General features: G+C 38.3%; 1 protein-coding gene across 5 annotated transcripts in view; it reads right to left on the bottom strand.

The window, feature by feature from the left end:
- SORCS2 (sortilin related VPS10 domain containing receptor 2) overlaps nucleotides 1–19,488 on the bottom strand; it is a 1,236,053-nt gene that overhangs the window by 458,942 nt on the left and 757,623 nt on the right. For all 5 annotated transcript variants that reach the window (XM_020992124.2, XM_020992120.2, XM_020992121.2 and 2 more), the window contains exon 3: nucleotides 11,897–11,996. In XM_020992124.2, the coding sequence (XP_020847783.1) occupies nucleotides 11,897–11,996 (100 nt within the window). The remainder of the gene's footprint in view (nucleotides 1–11,896; nucleotides 11,997–19,488) is intronic.

Here is a 19,488-nt window from a genome sequence, read left to right as displayed (position 1 = left end):
CTGGAGGGCTGGACAACAAGGAATAAACTTGTTTGGCCTCCGATATTCATCAAATAGCCCAGTAAGGCATGTGAGGCTTATGAGCTTGATCAAGAGGAGAATCAAGAGAGAAGATTTTCTCAAGGATTTCTTAAGTACTGATGCTTCCATGCTCAGAAAACTTAACGTATATTTTATATGGGCTGAGGAAAATAAATTACCCTTCACTCTTTATTTGTATAGGCACTGTCTGTTAATGGGACTGGCTGTTAAAAGAAGTATCTAGTCATTTGGATCATAGCACTGTTGCTGTTTGCCCTTCATTCTCGAAGAGGACCAGAACTGGAAGGGACATTAGAAGACCTCTCCTCTAGTTTCACAAAATAACAGAATTACTGAAACATGAGAATCAGAAAGGATCTCAGTGACCAGCTAGACCAGTCTATGTATGAAAGGCATCCCCAAGATAACATTCTTGACAAGTGGTCATCTAACCTCTGTTTTGGTGTCTTTAAGGATAGAGGATGAATACACCAACTTCAGAGGCAGCCCATTCCACTTGTGGACAGATCTACAGTAGTTATTAGAGAGTTCTTACAAACATAAAATCTGAAGCTGTCTCTGCAATAAGGTGGTGTTAGGTTGCAAGCTCACCTTCTACCTTTATGTACCTAGACCGATCATGAGCCTCAGAACAGTATAAAGATGCAGAACAGAATAGGGTCCCAGGACTTTGTGTGGGCTAGTGAACTGTGAAAGGGGTTTATTTTCCACATTTGGACCTCTAAATCTGGTTTCCATAACAGGAAGCCATTGCAGTAGCAGGAAGCTGTCCACATCTGAAACTACAGTAGAAGATAAAAGTATTTAGTATCAGGTAACAGGAAGAGGGCTAGTTCCAAATGATCAGATTATGGAAATAAGTGAGGAACATAACAAAGCATAGCCTTTGGAAAAGCAGTTTTTTAGTTTTATAAGATATCCAATTTCCTGGCCACTTGCCTAGCCCTCATCTACCCCTGCCAGATCAATTCAATATTTATTAGGTGCCTATCATGTGCAATCTTGGTTACTGGAAGAGACACAAAGTTCATATAAGCTATTGTTTCAACCTTCAAGGATTACAAATTAGGGGAGAGATATGACCCTTTCACAGAAAACTATAATAAACAACATAACAAGTGCCTTGACATTGTCAAATGGGGTTTTATGTTCAGATCATTTTATTTCTACCTGAGTCAGTGCCCTATGCTCTGGACCTGCACAGACAGGTCTCATCTACCCTGGGTTTGTTTGTGGAAAGTTTTGTCTACATGTGACTTCGGGCAATTAGAATTCTTATAAGTTGGTCAGCTGCTAATGAGAGTGAGCTTTAGACTAGTCCAGGGCCTCTAGACTAAGAGTATTAGCCTGAGTACCCATATGCATCCAATGTAGAAGAAATGATCAAGGAAGAGATAGGACTTTCACAACCATCTAGCTTCCTTCAGTGATGATCTATTTGATTCTGGATGCCTTAAAAGTAAGGTTATTGGTTAGGTTTACATAAAATTTCAAATCTTGAAAACAAATCACACGCACCAATAACATGTACTACCAAACCACATTCTTGAGAAACAAAAAATATTTATAAACCATATATGCTATACATTAGTGTTATGTGCATTGGTAATAAAAAGATTAGACATGAGCCCTGATCTCAAGGAACTTACAGTTGAATGAAAGAGAAAATACAAACATATAAATAACCATGATAACATTGTCATTTCATTAAACATGACTATCTTAATCATACTCTATAGTCTAATGAAATTTGCATTCTTGTTCCTCACTCATGGCTCTCTATCTCCAGCTCCCATCTCCATGCATTTGACTAGAACTCCCCATGTCTGGAACATTCTCCTTCCTCACCTCAGATTCATAGTGTTTGGTAAATATTACATTCATGCACGCATTCACTCACTCTTTCATTCATTGGATTCTTAATTTCAAGATTCAGCACAAGAACTACTTCTATATGATGTCTTTCCTAATATCACCAAATGCTAGTGCTCCCTTCCTACACAAGTTAGATTTATTTATTACTTATCCTGCATATATTTATATGGGTACATGGTTCCCTGCCAATTCCCCTACCTTTCTGAATGTAAGATCCTTAAAGAAATTACTTTTTTCTTTTGTATTTCAGTGGCTGGCACATACTTAATAAACTTAATAAATGTTGGCTAATTGGTTGGGTGACATGAGGACAAAAAACAGATACGATGTCATAGGGGAAAGTTGGATTTGGAGTCAGAGGGTGTGGATTCAAAGCTCACCTCTGCCGCTTTCTAGCCATGGGATCCTAGATCACAATTAACCTATCCATATTTCAGTTTCCTTTATTTGCGAAAATTAATGGGGGCAGCTAGGTGGCACAGTGGATAGAGCACCAGCCCTGAAGTCAGGAAAACCTGAGTTCAAATCCGGCCTCAGACCAAACACTTGACACTTACTAGCTGTGTGACCCTAGGCAAGTCACTTAACCCCAATTGCCTAAAAAAAAAAAAGAAAATTAATGGAGTTGGTTTATATGACTTCTGTGGTCCATTTCAGGGTTTTAAATCTAGAGTTTTATGGAAAATGTAGACAAAGTGCTAAGAAGGATGAGGATGAGGATGATGATGATGATGATAATGATGATATCAATGATGATGATGATGACAGCCTTTATATGGCAATTTAAGTCTTGCAAAACATTTTATAAATATTATCTCATTTTATCCTCATAACACCCCTGCCAGATAGGTACTATTATTATGTCTTTTTTACAGATGAGGAAACTGAGGCTTAAAGAAGTTAAGTGACTAAGTAAGCACATGTCACAGAGATAGTTAGAGGTAGTGTCTGAAATTAGACTTGAAATCAAATCTTCTGGACTTAGTTTCCTCCTGAGTTAAGCAAAATGAAATCACACCACTTGTGTATTGGGGGTAGGGTGGTAAGTAGAGATAGAAAAGAGAAAGGGAAGGATTCTTATAAGATGTGTTGTGTTCTTTTTTGTTTTCTGAAGGGATGCTTTGATCTAGGTCCAGCTCCCTCCTCTTCTTCATGAAGGGATATTGAGGAAGATAGCTTGAACCATTCTTGCAGAATAGAAAAGGCAGGATCCTCTTTTACACACACTGATTTTTAGGTAATTAACAAATGGAGAGTGTCTGTGCTTAAGCTTTGCGGAAAAGAGAGCTGCTCAATCCTCACTCAGATAATAATCACTGCTGCTGAAAACAAAGGACAACATGATATTATTAAGTGAGAATTCATTATGCCCAACATTAGTCTGCATCCTGGCATTCACTCAAACCCCTAAGGAGTCCCTATCTATTTTCTCCATCCTGTTACTCTGTTAATTCCTAGTATTCTCTTGTCTGGTTCTCACTCATGCTATACCATTCCCTCTCTACAAGAATGTCCTCTAATTCATGGATTTAGACAATATCATAGATGAAAAGGATGCTAGAGATCATCTAATCCAACATTCGCATTTTACAGAAGAGATAACTGATGCCCAGAGAAGGGCAGACAGAAAATGTTAGTTCTGTAAAGGACATTAGGGCACAGGATGGTAAAGATGGGAGCAGATGGGATGGAATGCAGGACACAGAAGTTCAGACCAGGAATGGACCTTAGAATATCAAATGTTAAAGAGTAGATTGAAAAGAATTCAGAGAAAGGATAGGCATTATAGTGCAGACCAAAATACTACAGGAGATATTAACACTGGGGTGATGGGAAGCTCTCAAGAATGAAATTCATAAAATATGAAGTGGAAAAAATTCCAGAGAAAAAGGAAAAATTCTTTGAAGAGGTCAATAAAGATCCAACCAACTAATTTAGATTTTCATAAGAAAAATGTAGAAGATGGAAACAAAGATAGGCTAAAAACTTAGAGCGGTGCTAATAAAAGTGTCAACAGTGCTAAAGTTCAGAATTAGTGGAGTATTTAAGGGAAATTAACAACAGAATTATATGGATTTAAAAAAAAACCTATATTGGGGAAAAGAAAAGAATCAAAGAAGAAATGGGACCATTGTTTGGAGTGAATGGAAAGATGATTATGGATAATGGGGAAAAGTCAAAACTACTTAATTCTCACTTTGCTTCCATTTTCTCTATCGAATGGATTATTTGGACCAGAAAGAACAGAATGCAAAATGGCTAATAAGGAATTTATAGGTAGGATAAGAAGTGCAATGGCAAGAAATCCACTAGCTATACATTTGGGGTCCTGGTTGTCCAAGTGTCCTGGTTCAGATGTACTACATCCTAGGTTAATTATGAATAATAATGATGATCATCATCATGACGATGATAATGAACATTTATATAGTGCTTACCATGTGCCAGGTAGTGTATTAAGTGCTTTACAAGTATTATCTCATTTGATCCTTACAACAACCCTGTAAAATAGGTATTATTCTTCTTCTTCCCATTTTACAAATGAGGAAATTGAAGAAAACAAGGGTGAAGTTACTTTTCCAGGGTCATACGTTTCTTAAGTGTCTGAGGCTGGATTTGAATCTAGGTCTTCCTCACTCTGGGCTCTGAACTCTAAAGAAGTGAAAAATCTGATAGCTATATTGCAATTAGCAATTAAAAAAAAAATAAATGGAAACCCAGAGGTAAAGGAGGATTGTAAAAGACCGAAGTCTTTATTTTTCAATAGAAAGAGAATGATATTTAGCTCAGGAATGATCCTATTAGTGTGCTTCTTGGGAAAATTCTAAAACATTCTATAAAAGGGAAAGTTAGTAAGTATCTAGAAATGGAAGCTGTGATCATCACAAACCAGTATGGCTTCATCAAGAATAGGCCATTTGTATGAATTCAGGCAGACAGAAGAAAGTGGAACCGGGAAAAATAAAACAAGGACTACTATAATGTAAACAAAGAGAACATAGAAAAAAAGGCTGTAAGAACTCACATGAAAGCAATGACTAGTCTTGATCCTAGAAAATAAATAATTTAAGAGCTAATATTTAATAACTAACTATTCTATGGGGTTTTAAGGGTAGCAAAGTATCTCACATATGCTATCTCATCTGATCCACATGATAACACTATGAGGTAGGTATTCTCAACCCCATTTTACAGTTAAGGAGATTAGGTCTGAGAAAGGTTAATTGACTTACCAAAGGTCACATAGCCATTAAGTATCTAAGTCAAGGTTTTAACTCAGGTTTTATTGGCTCCAATTCTATCTGTCTATCCACTGTGCCACGTAGCTATCTCTCATATTTCCCTTCTTATACTGGATAGGTGGTGTTGGGATGTGATCTGAACTAAGTGTACAGAATGGAGTATAAATCGTCACACTGTGCTGGGAGTACTAAGCATCTAATTCACAACAAATAGGAGATAGAAAAGCACTTTGTCGAGTAAATAAAAAGATTAAAGAAAGATCAAGGACCCATCGGAACAAAAAATATTTAGAGCATGTTTTTTGTAGTAGCAAAGAACTGGAAATTGAGGGGGTTCCAATGAATTGGGGAACAATTGAACAAATTATGGTATATAAATGTGGTGGAATACTACTGTGCTACAGGAAATGATAAAGTGATAGTTCCACTGAAACCTGGAAGCATTTCTCTTTGAGAAGATGCAGAATAAATTCAGCAGAACCAAGAGAAAAGTTTATTCAATGAAACAACACTATAAAAATACCAACTTTAAAAGATTTGAGGACTCTGATCACTAAAACGACCATCTGTGATTCCAGAGGACTGATGGTAAAGCCTGCTATCTACTTTCATACCAAGAGGTGATGAACTCAGGATATAGAGTGAGACATATTTTTTGGACATGGCCAGTTCAGGAATTTGTTTTCCTTTACTGTGCATATTTGTTAAGGAATTTAGTTTTAGTTGTTTTCCCCCAATGGCAGAGATGGCTGGGAGGGGGAGAAAATTGACTTTTATTAATTTTTAAAATGGGATGAGAATATACTCTCTCATCTTTGTTGTTTCTTTGATAGCAAAACATTAAGTTCCCCACAGCATGGAAATAATGCCAAACATTCATGTGCCTGCCCTTAATATCACTTTTATTCGATGAGACCCACAAGGATATTTGTTCCACAGCTCACTAATCCTGGTAATGATAACATGCAGCTGCTATTGTGCCACCGCCACCCCTCAGCATGTGCTGGTTTCCCAGGGCACACATCTCCAAGACCTTTGTAATTCCATGATGACTTAGAGCACTATTTCCATGAATAGGGAGTCAACTGATCATATCATCTTATGAACTCTGCTGTTGCTCTCTCTGTGAATGCTGTTTCCCATTCTCTGCTTTGTACACTTCAATAAAATCAATGTTTGTTGAACTGAATCCTATGATTTTATGATTCCCTATCTGTTTTTCTATACCCAGTCTTCTTGCAAATTTCCCCGCTTTTTGTTGGTCAACTTTATGTACAAACACGTTTAATGGATTTTCCCATCATTCCTTAAGCTGCTTTCACAATGGCATTTGGTACATAGTGTATCAGTTATAGTGAAATATTATGACATATAAAGCTTAAATCCCACCTCAGATACTACCTACATGACTATGGGCAGACCATTTAACCTCTCTGAGCCCCTGCTTTCTCATTCATTAAAAAAAAAAAAGAAATTGGTAGTGCTTACCTCACAGGGTCATTTATTTATTTGTTAGTTAGTTAGTTTGTTTGTTTATTTTTCCCACAGGGTCATTTTTGCAATGCTCAAGTGAAATAATGTATGTGAAGTATATCACAAATACGTAATACTAAGTAAAAGTCAGGTTTTATTTTTCCTGCTGTTGCTGCCTCTACTGTGACTATGAAGAATGCTTCCTATCTTCCTGTGAATGATGAATCAGAATCACTGTCATAAGTGTGAAGGCGCTACTGTGCAAAATCTCTAATCCATCTGCAGAATGGATTTTCTCAGGACATGATCAAGTTAGTTAATTTTAAAAGGATCTGGATGCTAGATCTTTATACACACATCACTTGAATATATTTCAAGCAGTTTGGAAAGTTTCTTAGTGAAAGTGAAAGAAACAATATGCCAAGTTATTTAAAATTAATAGAGACTCAAACTTTGCAAAACTTGTTCAAGCCATCTGCTACACTGCTCTATGAATTAGGCTGGGATAAAGGGGCTGACTTCTACCACCAGTTCAAATGCCACCTCTTCCATGAAACCTTCCATCATTCTTTAGCTCCTGATTGATTTCCCACTTTCTCTTTCTCCTCATTCTCCTCTGTCTGTATGTCTGTCTATCTCCCATGTAGAAGATGGATTAAACAGACTTATTTTGGTACCAGACAGTAAAATAGGGGTTTGTAGGTATAAGAAGAGTAGCATTCCAGGGAAAAGACTTTACAATCATGTGTTAAATTGTATGACCCAGAACTGACTCTGAATCCCAACTCAGCCTCCATCTTCAGACTTCAGTTTTCTCATCTTCAATATGGGGATAATGACACTTGCTCTAACTACCTGACAAGGTCGTGATGAGTCTAAAATGGAGAAATTTATGGAAAGTAATTTGCAGACCATAAATCTTTATACAAATAGAAGCTATTTTTTTCTTATCATTCTCCCATAGGTCCTCCTTAAGGACCTCATCAGATTGCAAATATTCTATTAGTAGGGTCTTTAGAAGTCATCTACATTACTCCTTTCATTTTTCAAAAGAGGAAATGGAAGCCCAAAGAGGTAACTGACTTACTTGCCCAAGGTTTCAAAGGTATATGCATAGAATAATTTACTATAGTCTTATCATGCTGTTGTAGTAACCAAGTATTCTTCAAGGCCTTACCAGCAGAGTGGAAGCTCTGGAACATCTTTTGAAGGTAGCAAAACTTTCAACATAGACCCAGCCATGTGCTGTGATTCTGTTATTGAGCATCCAGCATGGAGAAATTTGAAAAAGGTATCACTAAACATCTGATAACCATGTGATAATTTGGGTGAGGCATGGCAAAGGGGGTTCTATAGCAACTCGTTAAAGCTTTAAAGGCTTTCAATTTTCATCAGTATATTCACAATGATGAAGTCACTTCTCCATCCTTAAAGTATAAATATTCTAGGAATTGAGAATATATGAATAATAATGAGACCTAGAGTCCTCAGGGATGGCTTCAAGTAGAAGCCAAATCATAATTCAGAGTTATAGAATCTCAGAGTTGGAAGGGCCATCTAGCTAAACTCCCACCTGTCCCAGTCAATTGGCCATCCAGCCACTGCTTGAAGAGCTCCTTTGATTGGGAATGCATTACCTCCTAAGCCAGTCCATTTGGAACAACTCTGCATTAGAAAGCTTTTTTTAATTAAGGCAGAAATCTGTCTTTTTATAACTTCTATCCATTGTTCCTTGTTCAGTTTTCTTGGTCAAAGCAGAACAAGTCCAATCAATCCTTCTATACAATAGCCCTTTTCACACTTGAAAATATTGATCATGTTCCCTCAAGCATCCCCTCAAGTCTCATTTTCTCTATACTAAACATTCCTAGTTTGGTTTTTTTCCCCCCAAACAATCCTCATATGACAAGTTTGTCAGTCCCCTCAGCATTCTGCCCCCTCTAGATCCATGTCATTTTACAAATGATCCACCTAAAATGTGATATCTAAAAATGAATACAATATTTTGGATGGGATCCAGCCAGGGCAGAGGACAACAAGATAATAACTTTCATTTTTTCATTCTGGGAACTATGTTTTTGTTTTAAAGAAATACAATCTAAAACCTAAAATTACATTTTTTTTTCAAAGTTGGAGGGATGGTTCCGGTAGGAGGATCTATCATGCCTCACAATTGACTCATTATAAGTCAGTAGAATGTCCAGGTGTTTTTTGAACCACTTTTGGCTAACCATGCCTCCTTGATCTTATTTTTGTTGAGTAGTTTTGAATTTAAGACTAGGAGTTTCTGAAAGATGATACACTGCAGAGGATGTCAGCACCCTGGTCAGAGGCAGAAGGAAAGCTGAGGGCAGTGAGTGAAGTTGACACCACTGCAAGGCACAACCTGAGAGTGACTGTGCTGAGCAAAGTTCTGCTTTAATTGTGGGTGTATGTGGATGACACGGTCTACTAAACTTAAGGAGGAGGACACAGAGGTCTTACTCCTGAGAGTAATCAGTTGGCTGATATTAAAGCCTTGTAGTAGTTTTGGCAAAGCAGAGTCATGTGAAGCTCCAGAGTTTAGGAAGGGTATAGCAAAATTTGGAGGATTCTTGGGAATGGGGTTTTGGTCCAGAGGATATACTTCTGGGGAGGGGTAGGGATTCCTCCTTCCTAGGTGGAACATGTGCTTTCTTTCCTGGCGTTGGTATAACGTTTCCTGTAGGTATCACTACTCCATGCCTCACTCTGTGCTCCTCTAGATACACTAAACTGTTAGCTCTGATGTGTTCTTCAAACAATCCTGCTCCCTTTTGCTATCCCTTATCCCTGTTAGACCATCCTATGGATTATCATCACTTACTCCACTTCTATCCCTCCTTCCCTTAATGAATTTGCCCTAGGCACAATTTTATCTTTTTACAGCTCTATCTCCCCTGACAGAATTGATTTCCCACACTTCTTCCCAGTTCACAGACCCCAGAATAGGTGAACAAAGAATGACATATGTTTTAGTCTCATTTCCCTCTGCAGCAAATATGCTTTGTACTGTTCAGTTGGCTGAGGTTTTGTTTTCAAATATTGTATGAATCTATGATGATAAGGCATTCCTGAGATCACCTATAGCTGGAAATTTGTACCAGGGTGGTCTTAGGATTTTATGTCATTAACACCAGGATATTTTGAGAGATAGAGGAGAAAAGAAAGGAAAATTTAAATAAGTTTCACAATAGGAATGAAATTAGTCCCTGTTTGTTGGCCATCCAGCCAATCAACCAATATTTATTAGGTACCCACTGTGCACTTATCACACCAAGTACTGTGCTAAGGGCTGAGGCTAACTACAGCAGAGAAGGCTTGGGGATCAAGGAGTAGGGGGTGAGGATTAGTTGGTACAGATGGGATAGACCAGTTGCCAAGGAGCAACTTGGTACTCTCCTGTCTGCCAACGGACCCAGAAAGTTGTAACTACTCAACCTGAATCACCTCTTCCATGCGGATGTCTTCCTGTCCAAAGTGGCACTTTCATCACATAAGAGGAATCTGTCTCTTCCCTTTTTTGCTTCTCTACATTCTGTTCTGCCTAAGTTCAATTCTAAGCCTGTCAATCAGACCACTTTTTACGAGCAATAAAAGGCCCATTTAAGAAAAAGGAGTGCTTAAAAAAAGGATGACATCCTGTTAAAAATAAAGCCAAGCATATCAAGACAGCCTGAAGGAATGATATTTAACAGCTGAATCCTAATGTAACCTGAAACTGCTGTAAATGGGGCCTTGCATCTGGCTGAAGTTCACAGAGTTAAAGCATATACCAGATTTGTCAAAGTTCTTTACTAATGTGCAGTCTTTATTGTGACCACTAGCTTTCTCTGAACCTCAGATTCCTTTTCTTTAAAATGAGTATAATAAAATTTGTGCTAACTACCTCACACAGCAATGGGTGAGGGAAACATTTTGTAAACTTAAAAACAACAAGGAAATCGTGAGTAGGTAGCATGGCACACTACATTGGAAAGAAAGATGTGGGTCCAGTTCTCTCTCAGATATATACCAGTCATGTAACTCAGGACAAGTCACTTAACTACTCAGTGCCTCACGTGGCCCTCTAAGATTCTAAGGTACAGAGGAGTTAGTGCTCTGCCATTGGTGGAAGGTGTTTTTCCACATCAGGAGTTCCCAATATTGATATGAGCCTACCTCCATCATATTCAAGGGAAAAAATATATATACACACATACAGGCACACACACACACACACACACACACACACACACACACATAATGTTAAGCATCTAAACACTACAAGGTCACAGTTAAACTTCAATTTCTTCCTGATGGCTCATTTTCTTAGGCCACTAAGCAGTTTATATCAGCCTCAATCCACTCATGCTACTTTCAGATTTTATCTCCTTGTCCAGAGGCAAAGAAATGAGTACATGCAGCTGGATCACTCTCCCAGTTCTTTGGGTAGGAGACCAAAGCCAATTGTGCCTGAAATGAGTTGATGCCTTTTGCTTAGCTCAGAGCGTCGTTCCCTGCCAGGGACAATCTGGAGAGGCGTGCAAGTAGTTCAGGTTCAAAGAATAAGAAAACAGTTAACTGTCTTGTAGGACACTAAAAAGCAGAGTCCTCTAATATGCCTCAGAACAAGATGCTTAACACATGGGACAGATGAACAACAATGAATATCAGGGAAATACATCATATCCATTGCTAATCAATTGAATGCTCATGGCTAATATTTGATTATGCCCAATTCCAAAGCATAGAGACACATTTTTCTGTTAAAAATAGATCAATAGTAAACATTGACTTGTACTAAAAATTCTCTCTCTTCACCCTCATTTTCATAGGTATGAATCTTTCTGCTTCCATGTACATATGACTATGTCTACCACCATGTGTATTTGTCTCTTTGTGTGTCTGTGTGTGGATATCTCCCACGGTTGCAAGAATTTGGCTATGTTTTTCTCTCTGCACATCTAATTTCCGTGTGTCTTCTCTGTAGGTACAAGACAAAACAACATTTCTAAATAAATGCTCAACAGAATTCTTCATGGATCAATTAACCACCATTAGGATTAGATAGCAAACTGTGACCACATGGCTCAGACTCTTAGAGACGTGGTTACACAAGAAAAGTTTCAATATGAAGTTTCCTGTTGTGGCAAAATGACTCTATTATGTTTCTAACAAGCAAATTCTTCCCTGAAGTCACTGAACTTCATTCTAAATTTCTTAGAGTGAATAATTAGCTGCAAATAGAAAAGAAGGTCTCATACCTTTCTTTTGTTTGTGGGGCATATGTAGAAGTTGTCAATCACCGTAGTGATGCCTGGCTGTAAGTTGAGTTTCGTGTATGAGGTCCCATAATCTGATGACCTGTAGGAAACAGAGAAAAATATTAAATGTCTACTCAAATTTCCCAATATCCACTTGGTTTGTAACTGTAATTGTTTATTCTGGTAATCTGCTTCCCTGGCTCCTCTAAGCACAGTATTCATCCTTCATGATCTAGGTAGGCTGTAAGCTCCTTTAGGGTAGGTATAATTATTTTTCTTTTCTTTTTTTTATTTTTCTCTGTGTGTCCACAATGCTGGGCACAGAGTTGGTGCTTAATAAATGCAGCCTGACTAATTCAACATCAGCTTTAGTAAAATAACCAGGAAATGCAATGTAGGCATCATTCTTCTTTCCATTCTTCTCCCTCACTTCTCCATTCATGTAACCACCTTTTGGTCAAACTGGTCTCATTCTGGTCTGGTTCTTAAAAACAAGCTGCATTTTAGGGGCAGCTAGGTGGTGCAGTGGATAAAGCACCGGCCCTGAAGTCAGGAGGACCTGAGTTCAAATCCAGCCTCAACAAACACTTGACACTTACTAGCTGTGTGACCCTGGGCAAGTCACTTAACCCCAATTGCCTAAAAGCAAAACAAACGAGCTTCATTTTCTTACCTCTGTGCCTTGGATTAAACCATTCCCTGGAAAATGACCATCCTTCAAAGCTAAGTCAGCTCAAACGCCAAGTCCTCCATCAAATCTTTCCTCATCTCCACCATTAGAAATCATAAAAGCCTAGAATTTCAGTTTTGGTAAAAGGCCCAAGCAGCATCTAGCCCACGTTAAATATAAATAGGAATCCTTCTAGAGCATCCCAAATGATTGTTCATCTAGCTTCCAGTTGAAGACTTTCAGTGATGGGCACCTTACTACCATCTCTGTAAACTTTACAGCTTGTTGTAGCTCTACCCTGATCATTCCCCAAGAATAAAAATTCCCATCCCTTCAATATAACTATTCTTAGTTTAAATGTTAGGAAGAAAGCAATCTAATTGAGAAAGAATGAAAGAATCTGAGATGTGGAAGGGACTTCAGAGAATATCTAGTCCAATAAATCCCTAAAAAGGAATCAACTCCTTGAAAACATTAAATATATAGTTCAGTCTTTGCTTGAAGACATCTAATGATGGGGAGCTCACTATTATCTCCTTATATAGCCTCACTCCATTTTTTATATACTCTCATTGTTTGCAATCTTGTCCTTACATTGAGCCTTACCTCAACAATCTGAAATTTGCACCTATTGCTTCTAGTTTTGCTCTCAGGAGCCAAGAAGAAATCTAATCTCTCTTTAAAATGGTAGCTGGGAATATAGTTAACATCAATTGTCATCTCAAAAAAAAAAAAAAAACCTCTTTTCTTCAGACTGAACTCTCAATTCCCCTATCCAATATGTCACAATCTAGAATAAGGGCTATTTTCCTGAGCTCTGCAGATAAATTTCAGAAGGTCTATGAACTAGGATGGGGAAAATAACATCTTGATCTTCACTACCTTCTAACCAAATTTAGTATTTCCTTCAATTATTTCAAGATATTATTCTTTTAAGGGGTCCATAGGCTTCATCAGATTGCCAAAGGGGTCTATCTAACATGCCCACAAAAATAGTAAGAAAGATCATGATCTGAATTATTGGCTGGAAATGGATCATAAGATTATAGAGTTAAAGCTAGAAAGGACTCAGAAAGTCAAGTACAACTCTGTCACTTTACAGGTAAGGAAAGGGGTTATGTGGCTGGCTCAGGGTCATAGAACTAGTAAGGATCTGAGAAGAGATTTGCATCCAAGTCTTCCCTATTCCCAAATCCAGTGCCTTATCGACTACACCATTTTGCTTCTTGGAAAAATAAACTCTTTGGCACATAGGACATAGAACGTATATCAAAGCTGTTGAATGACTCATAGCCTTCCCAGACCCTGAACCCACCAAGGAGAATGCATTTATAAAAAGACATACTTGTTAAGCCAAACGAATCTCTAATGTCTGGAATGCTCAAGTGTGGGATAAAGTGAAGTATAGAATTTCAAGCATGTCTGGGGAGATCTTTTAAGACAGAAAGGCCCTGCCAGGGGACCTTTAAAATCACATTATGGTGGCCACTTCCATGTCTAGATTGCATAAAGCTAGAACTATTATAAGCTTTCCCCCCACCTTTTTAATAGTCTGTGTGCTTTTTTAGTCAGACGTTGTTGAGTTAAGTAACCCATCAAACTTGAATACCTGACTTCTAATGCCCTTATTGTATAAACACAATGGGTCATACATGTTTTATGTACAATAATATGCACAACTTGACTCCACAGTGAACTTTGTTCGTTATTCACTGCTACAATAATGAGCTTGGGAGGGGGACCAGCAGTACTAAGTAGAGGTCTAGATCTACTACAAAGTATCCCACCCACTTCCCAAACAAGTTTCACAGTGAAATAACAATAATAATTCAGTTGCTTGGCACTTTGTGAACACAAATGCTTTTGCATTTATTATCTTTAAATACATGATTTCATTTTGATTTCATGGCAAACCTACAAGGTAGGTAAGGCAAATATTATTTGAGAAGCAGATTTCTACAGGAGACAGAGCACTGTATTTGGAGACAGAAATTTAGGTTTTGCTCTGCTACTGTTATGCCTATGTGACCTTGGACAAATTATAACTTCTCTGAGCCTAAAATCTATTTAGGGCACACTTATTGGGAGTAAGAGGACTTTGGTTGAAATCCCAGCTTGACACTTATAAAGTCTAAAGTGAAGGTGTCTCTTCCTCTCTTGGTTAAAGGTAGAACTCTCCTCACCCCTTTGGAACAGAAATTCCTTAACATCAGGTTTTTGACTAGCATGGTGCCTCATATATTACTTACTAAAACTTCTTGAAATAAAATTAACTGAAAACTTTGGGCATAATCAGGAAATTCTTGTCACCCTTCTCTCTACAAAACAAAACAAAGCAAAATAGATTTTTAATGTCTCTTTCTAAAATGGGGTGCCCTGAATTAAATAAAATACTCCACGTATAGTCTGCTCTTGTCAATACACATACTCTCTAAAGTTGAAGGAACTTTTGGTCTAAGTGGTCAAGCTAGGCTATGATGTGAGGAACAGAGGACCAGTCCAGGAATCAGAATCCCCTAGTTTTCTACTGACCACCTTGTACTTCTGGGTCTTTAATGGTGTGCTAGTAAATGTTTAACAATTGATTCACCAGGAGGGGTAAAAATAAAAACAAACAACCAAAAATAACTGAAAACAAAACAAAACCCAACCAAACCAAAAGAAAAAAGCCTGTATACACAGTACTTTTAAATTTCTGCACTATTAACATTTTCTCCATTACATTTTTAAGTCTGGACAATAAACAAAACTATAAATCAAGCCCTGATTTGTGATTTCCAAGATGTAAATGCTCAAAGTGAAAATTTAACAATTGGCTCTCCCCAAAAGTTAATGCTGGCATCAACACACTCCTAGAGGAGTCTTCATTTGTCTAAGAGGCATAATAATGCTTGGCCCATTTACTCCACAAAACATTTAAGATCATAGAACTCAGATATGTAAAGGACTAAAGTCATCTTTTAAGTACTATGACCCAGTTTATAAAAGATAATTCAAAATACTGGCTTAGAGTAGAGCTATTAAGTGTCTAATCCACGATAAGAAACCCAGGACCTTGAATCCAAGTCCAGTGATCTTGACAATACTGTACAATGACATTTCTAACAACATGCTGATCCATGTAGGTATTGTCTGAAAGATAACAACATGTCAAGTGCAGTTTTGATTTCCCAGAATAACTACAACAGTGAGTTAATTTGAAATATGCCATGTAAAGGCTCACAGAATTAGAATTTATGGTCTGTGTTTCATCAGGAAAAAAAAAGAAATCAACACCTTTCATGGAGCCAGAACAACTCTTCCCTCTTGACACTTGGAGAAATGATTCATCCTTGGATATACAGCTCATTCACAGAGGAGATGGAAATAGAACCCTAGTCTCCTTATTCCTTGTCTAGTGCTGGTTTTTGCTGTTGTGACAGGAAGTCTGGAAAACTGGGCTGTGGCCCACGTGCCGTCATTATATCCATCATCTTGGACATATTGCTTCCAAGAGGTGCCAAGCCACAGTTTCCTCTTTTGGAAAATAATGGGGTTGAATCACAGTGCTTCTAACGTATCTCCCAGCTCAAACATTAAATGTTCTAGGTCACCTGCAGGAACTGAATGGCAGAACATGGAGAGAAACAAACAGGGTTGCTGAGTGTCACCTGGGCATCTTTCTTGCTAAAGCAAACTGCCTTCCAATTAGGAATTCTAAAAAGGCCCCCAATAACAGCATCAAAAAGGTGAACACCATGTTCCTGCCACTGTTTAGATGGGCATTTGCATGTGTAAACATATATTTGTCTCCCATGGCAATGTAATTAAGAAAGCACTTGCTTTAAAAGCCTTAGGGGAATTGATTTTCTTTGTGAGGAAAGGACAGAAAACAGGAAGACCAATAGAAAATGTTATTGATCTAGAGGTTCAAAAAATTCTTGAACCAGAGAACAAATTACCTTGTGTATCTGGTTAAATGCACTTTTAGGACTGTTTCTACTTTTGACTCAATTAGATGGGGTTAGTACAGCCAATAATAATAATAATAACAATAATAATAATAATAATACATTACTACTACTACTACTACTGATAGTAATAACACTAACATGTGAGTCGGGACTCTAACCCAGGTTTTATGACTTCAGATCCAACATTTGAAATATCCAGACTAGAGTGGACTTGGGGAGATAGAGGGAGATATTCTTAAAACTAGCTTGTTTATTTTGTTATGCTTGTGGGATGTTATGGGTGAGAAAATCCCTCTACCAATGCAGATATGAGCCTCTTCTGAAATTTATAGGCTTTGAAAGTTCCCTGGTAGCAGAGACAGTTAACTAAGTGACCAGGATCACACAGCCAGGATATGGTAGAGAGGCAAGTGTCAAACCCAGGTCTTTCTCACTCTGATGGCAACTCTCCATGTACTACATTGGCCTGTCTCTCAAAAATAACCGCTTTCTGATTACAAAGCATTTAAATGCATTATCTCCTTTGATTCTCACAACACCTTGATGATCTATCTAGTACAAATATGATCATGGTCCTTTGTAAAAAAGCATTGGCTCAGACATCTGAAGGCTTGAATTTGAATCCTTCACCTGGAATTTAACTCTTGTTATGACCTTTCAGAGATAATTTAACTCTTTGGCCCTCAGGTTCCTTAACTATAGAATGAGGTGGATAGACTACATGGGGGGAGGGGGAAGAAAAAAAAACATTTATTAAGCAATGACAATGTGTCAGAAACTGTACTGATTTACAGATATCTCACTTGATCCTTATGACAACCCTCCCTTAGGATATGACTTCTGCAGTGTTTTCCATATCTTAATCTATAACACATCTCCCATCTCTGTAGCACTGCATATGTTGTTCTTCCTCACCTTCACTTAGAACAGTCAATAAGCATTTATTAAGCACCTGCAATGTGCCAGTGCTGAAGATACAAGGAAAGGAAAGAGGAAGTTCCTACCCTCAAGGAGCTTACAATCTAATAGGGGAGACAAAACATAAAAAGAAGCTGGAAAGGAAGGGAGGATATCCAGTGCTAGGGACATGATAAAGCCTAGTGGGAAATCTTGAGGTGAATGCTCTGGAAGGCCTTCACAAATGGAAGATCTCAGGGGAGCTTCTCAATGTCTACCCTCCACCTTCTGTAATCAGAGGGAAGAAGCGGTCCCAGGAGTAGGGGGTGCTGAGAGGGCTGGGAATTTCAGCATTGATGTCCTTTTGTAGGATGATGAGTTTCTGGAGATCATGAAGTCCAGGAGAGCAGCCGAGTGAGAAATGATCACTCCCTTCCTTCAAGGTTTTAAGTCAACTTTTTCCTCACTCCCTCTAGTTGTTGGCATCTATCCTTTAAAAGGGGCAGCTAGGTGGTACAGTGGATAGAGCATTAAGCCTGGAGTCAGGAAGACTTGAATTTAAGTTTTGCCTCAGATACTTATTAGCTGTGCACAGGGTCATCTCCAGTTGTCCTGATGGATACCTGGTCACTGGACCCAGATGGCACCAGAGGAGAAAGTGAGACTGGCGATTTTGCACAGCCTTCCCTCACTTAAATCCAATTCACTTGCAAGTCATGGCATCATCTTCCTGATGTCATGGTGCTCTTCAAGAATGAAGGACAAACCACAACCACAACTACTAGCTGTGTAACCCTGGGCAAGACACTTAACCTTGTTTACCTCAGTTTCTTTATCTGTAAAATGAGCTGGAGAAGGAAACGGCAAGCCATGCCAGTATCTTGCCAAGAAAAGCCCAACTGAGATCGTGAAGAGTTAGACGTGCCTGAACAACAACAATATTTACCTAGCATTCATTTTGAACATATTTGGTAAACACTTATAAGTGTGAATTTCATGTTCTCTGATAGAATGTCAGTTTCTTGAGGACAGAAACTTTCATATCCATCTTTGCATCTCTAGTGCCATAGCAGAAACTTTAAAAAAAAATCTTGCTGATAAAATTATTGATCCTATGATTCCCATTATACAGGAAAGGAAATTAAGACCAAAAAAAAAAACCTGATTTACCCTAGGGCATATAGCTAATAAGTGGCACAGCTGAGATCTGAAACTAGTTCATTTAATTGGGTTGCTAGGTAGCCTACAGTAAAGAGTCCTGGGCTTAGAGTATGGAAAAAAATGAGTTCTAACTTCCTCAGACATTTATTAGTTGTATGATACTGGGCAGGTCACTTTACCTCTTTTACCTACAACTTCCTCATCTGTGAAATGGGGGCAATAATAGCATCTACCTTTCCCAGAATTATAGTAAGGATCAATAAAAATCACATCTGTAAAGCACTTTGCACATTTTTTTTAATGAGGCAATTGGAATTAAGTGACTTGCCCACAGTCACACAGCTAGTGAGCATTATGTGTCAGGGGTCAGATTTGAATTCAGGTTCTCCTGACTTCAAGATTGGTACTCTGTCCACTACATCACCTAGCTGCCCCACTTTGCACACTTTAAAAAGCTTTCTAAGTGCTAGGTATGATGATGCATCATCATCATCATCATCAAACTCAAAATCCAGGGCTCTTTCCACTCTCCAATAAGGTATTTAGGAAAGTACCAAGGAAGCCATTTGGAAATGTCATACTGATACAAAGTAATGCCTTATTAATAATTTCTTTTCCCTGATTACATATTATTTCCAATAAACATCATAAGGAGGAAATAAAAAATTATTTCCTTTTGCCTAACACCCCCCTCCCTACCCACCCATGGGCTACACTTAGTGGTAATTGAAATGGCAAAGGTCTGAAGATTTGGGAAAAGCAGGTGAAGACTTGTGAGCTCAGCTTGACAAAATTGTGACTGCTGAAAGCAAAACTTTTTTCTGGAAACCTGTAGTTATCAAGCCTGGAGAGCAAGCTCCCCTCTAAGGTTTCCCTTGAAGGTGAGATAATACTCTGTGGCATAGAACCGT

Source organism: Phascolarctos cinereus, unplaced genomic scaffold (assembly GCF_003287225.1).
Source record: "Phascolarctos cinereus isolate Bilbo 61053 unplaced genomic scaffold, phaCin_HiC Scaffold_9;HRSCAF=440, whole genome shotgun sequence".
Taxonomy (NCBI): domain Eukaryota; kingdom Metazoa; phylum Chordata; class Mammalia; order Diprotodontia; family Phascolarctidae; genus Phascolarctos; species Phascolarctos cinereus.
The sequence above is the reverse complement of the archived record's forward strand: the minus strand, read 5'-3'. Positions and strand labels throughout refer to the sequence as shown.